This window comes from Octopus bimaculoides, chromosome 8 (assembly GCF_001194135.2).
Source record: "Octopus bimaculoides isolate UCB-OBI-ISO-001 chromosome 8, ASM119413v2, whole genome shotgun sequence".
NCBI lineage: Eukaryota > Metazoa > Mollusca > Cephalopoda > Octopoda > Octopodidae > Octopus > Octopus bimaculoides.
The window spans coordinates 9,854,899-9,856,700 of NC_068988.1; the positions used below are offsets into that span (position 1 = coordinate 9,854,899).

General features: G+C 32.1%; 1 protein-coding gene across 3 annotated transcripts in view; it reads right to left on the reverse strand.

The window, feature by feature from the left end:
• Positions 1 to 1,802, reverse strand: part of LOC106880719 (uncharacterized) — a 49,805-nt gene that overhangs the window by 3,151 nt on the left and 44,852 nt on the right. For 2 of the 3 annotated variants that reach the window (XM_052969931.1, XM_052969933.1), the window contains one exon: positions 356 to 424. In XM_052969931.1, coding sequence (XP_052825891.1) covers positions 356 to 424 — 69 coding nt within the window. The remainder of the gene's footprint in view (positions 1 to 355; positions 425 to 1,802) is intronic. The other variant, XM_052969932.1, reaches the window with a different exon arrangement.

Here is a 1,802-nt window from a genome sequence, read left to right on the forward strand (position 1 = left end):
ACACACACACACACATATGCATATATACATTTCATATAAATACATATGTGTGTGCAATCATGTATGAAGCCATTTATTCTTATATATTAAACGGGAAAACAATAAGAATTAGAAGAAATATTGGCGCAAGGTTCGGGAGTTTCGTTGATTACACCGACACTATTGCTTGAATGGTAATTATTTTATCTACCCCAAAAGGATGAAAGGCAAAGACAATGCGGGTGGCATTTCAACTCAAATAAAGGCATGAAATCGTGCTAAACATTTTGCCCTGCGTAGAAACAGCCTTCTTTTAAAGAGATATATCAAAAATATATATTAAAAGTAAGACGACGAGATCATAAAGTTTGCTTACCTTTGCAATAACTTCCTGTTTTATGTCCTGAAATTGCATAAAATGAATACTTTGTGTAATACTGTGAACCTAGATGTGAAATAGAAAATGATAATAATAATAATAATAATAATAATGAAAGGTCACAGAAAACAAGAAAGCAACCATACTCTGGGATATGCTAATACACACAGATAGAGAAATTAAGGCCAAATAGGCCAGATATAGTTGTCAGAGATCGTAAAGAAAAAAAATGCTTTCTAATTGATGTATCAATACCAGCAGATGACAACGTTTCCCTAAAAGAAATGGAGAAACTTTCAAAATACAAAGACCTGGAAATAGAGGTAACTCGAATGTGGAATCTAAAAACAGAAACAATTCCTATCATAGTAGGTGCCTTAGGTATAATAAGAAAATATTCAGACAAATACATAACAAAAACACCAGGACTTACAAATATATATAACATACAGAAAATTGCACTACTGGGTACTGCACACATTCTACACAAAACACTTTCAATACAGTAAACATAAGAGCATCACAGCGCTCGGTAGTGAAGTGAAAGCACTGAATAATAATAATAAAACTACTGAATAATAATAATAATAATAATAATAATAATAATAATAATAATAATAATAATAATAATAATAATAATAATAATAATAATAATAATAACAACAACAACAACAACAACAATAATAATGATGATGATGATGATAATACCTCGGGTATGTGCTGTGGCTTGTTGTGACGCTCTTATTTGTTCTGTACTGAATGTTTTACATAGGATGTGTGCTGTGCCTACTAGTGCTATTTTCCGTATTAAATATACACTTGTTAGTCCTGGTACTTTTGTTATGTATCCATCTGAATATTTTTTTATCATATCTATTGCGCCTACTACGATAGGAATTGTTTCTATTTTTAGACTCCACATTCGAGTTAGCTCTATTTCCAGATACATCGATTAGAAGCATTTTTGACGTCTTCTTCTTTATTATTATTATTATTATTATTATTATTATTATTATTATTATTATTATTATTATTATTGGAAGGGGTGTGAAAATTGCCAAAATTGCGAGAGTAGCCGGTATCACTCTATCTGTAGACCTGTGAGTCGTAGAGAAAGAACTGGAGCGGGCACTTGCTCCTGGGGTGTCAGGGAAATCTAGAACAGTGGGGTTCGTCAATTATCCCTAGAGACCTTCCTGTATCAGGAGGGCCACGTCTGTATCATCCCCCACGTCAATTTTTTTTTTAACCTTTGTATGCATATCTCTCTTCACACTCAGTGTATACAGTGTATACTTATTTGTTTTTATCATTTTTTCTTTTATAATTCCATCTTTCACCAAATGTCTACTAGAAAAAGATGGATCAGTAAAAGTGTGGCAACACATATGTCAGTGCCACAGCATTGACATATTTTACGATTTGGCGCAAGTAAAAGATAAAA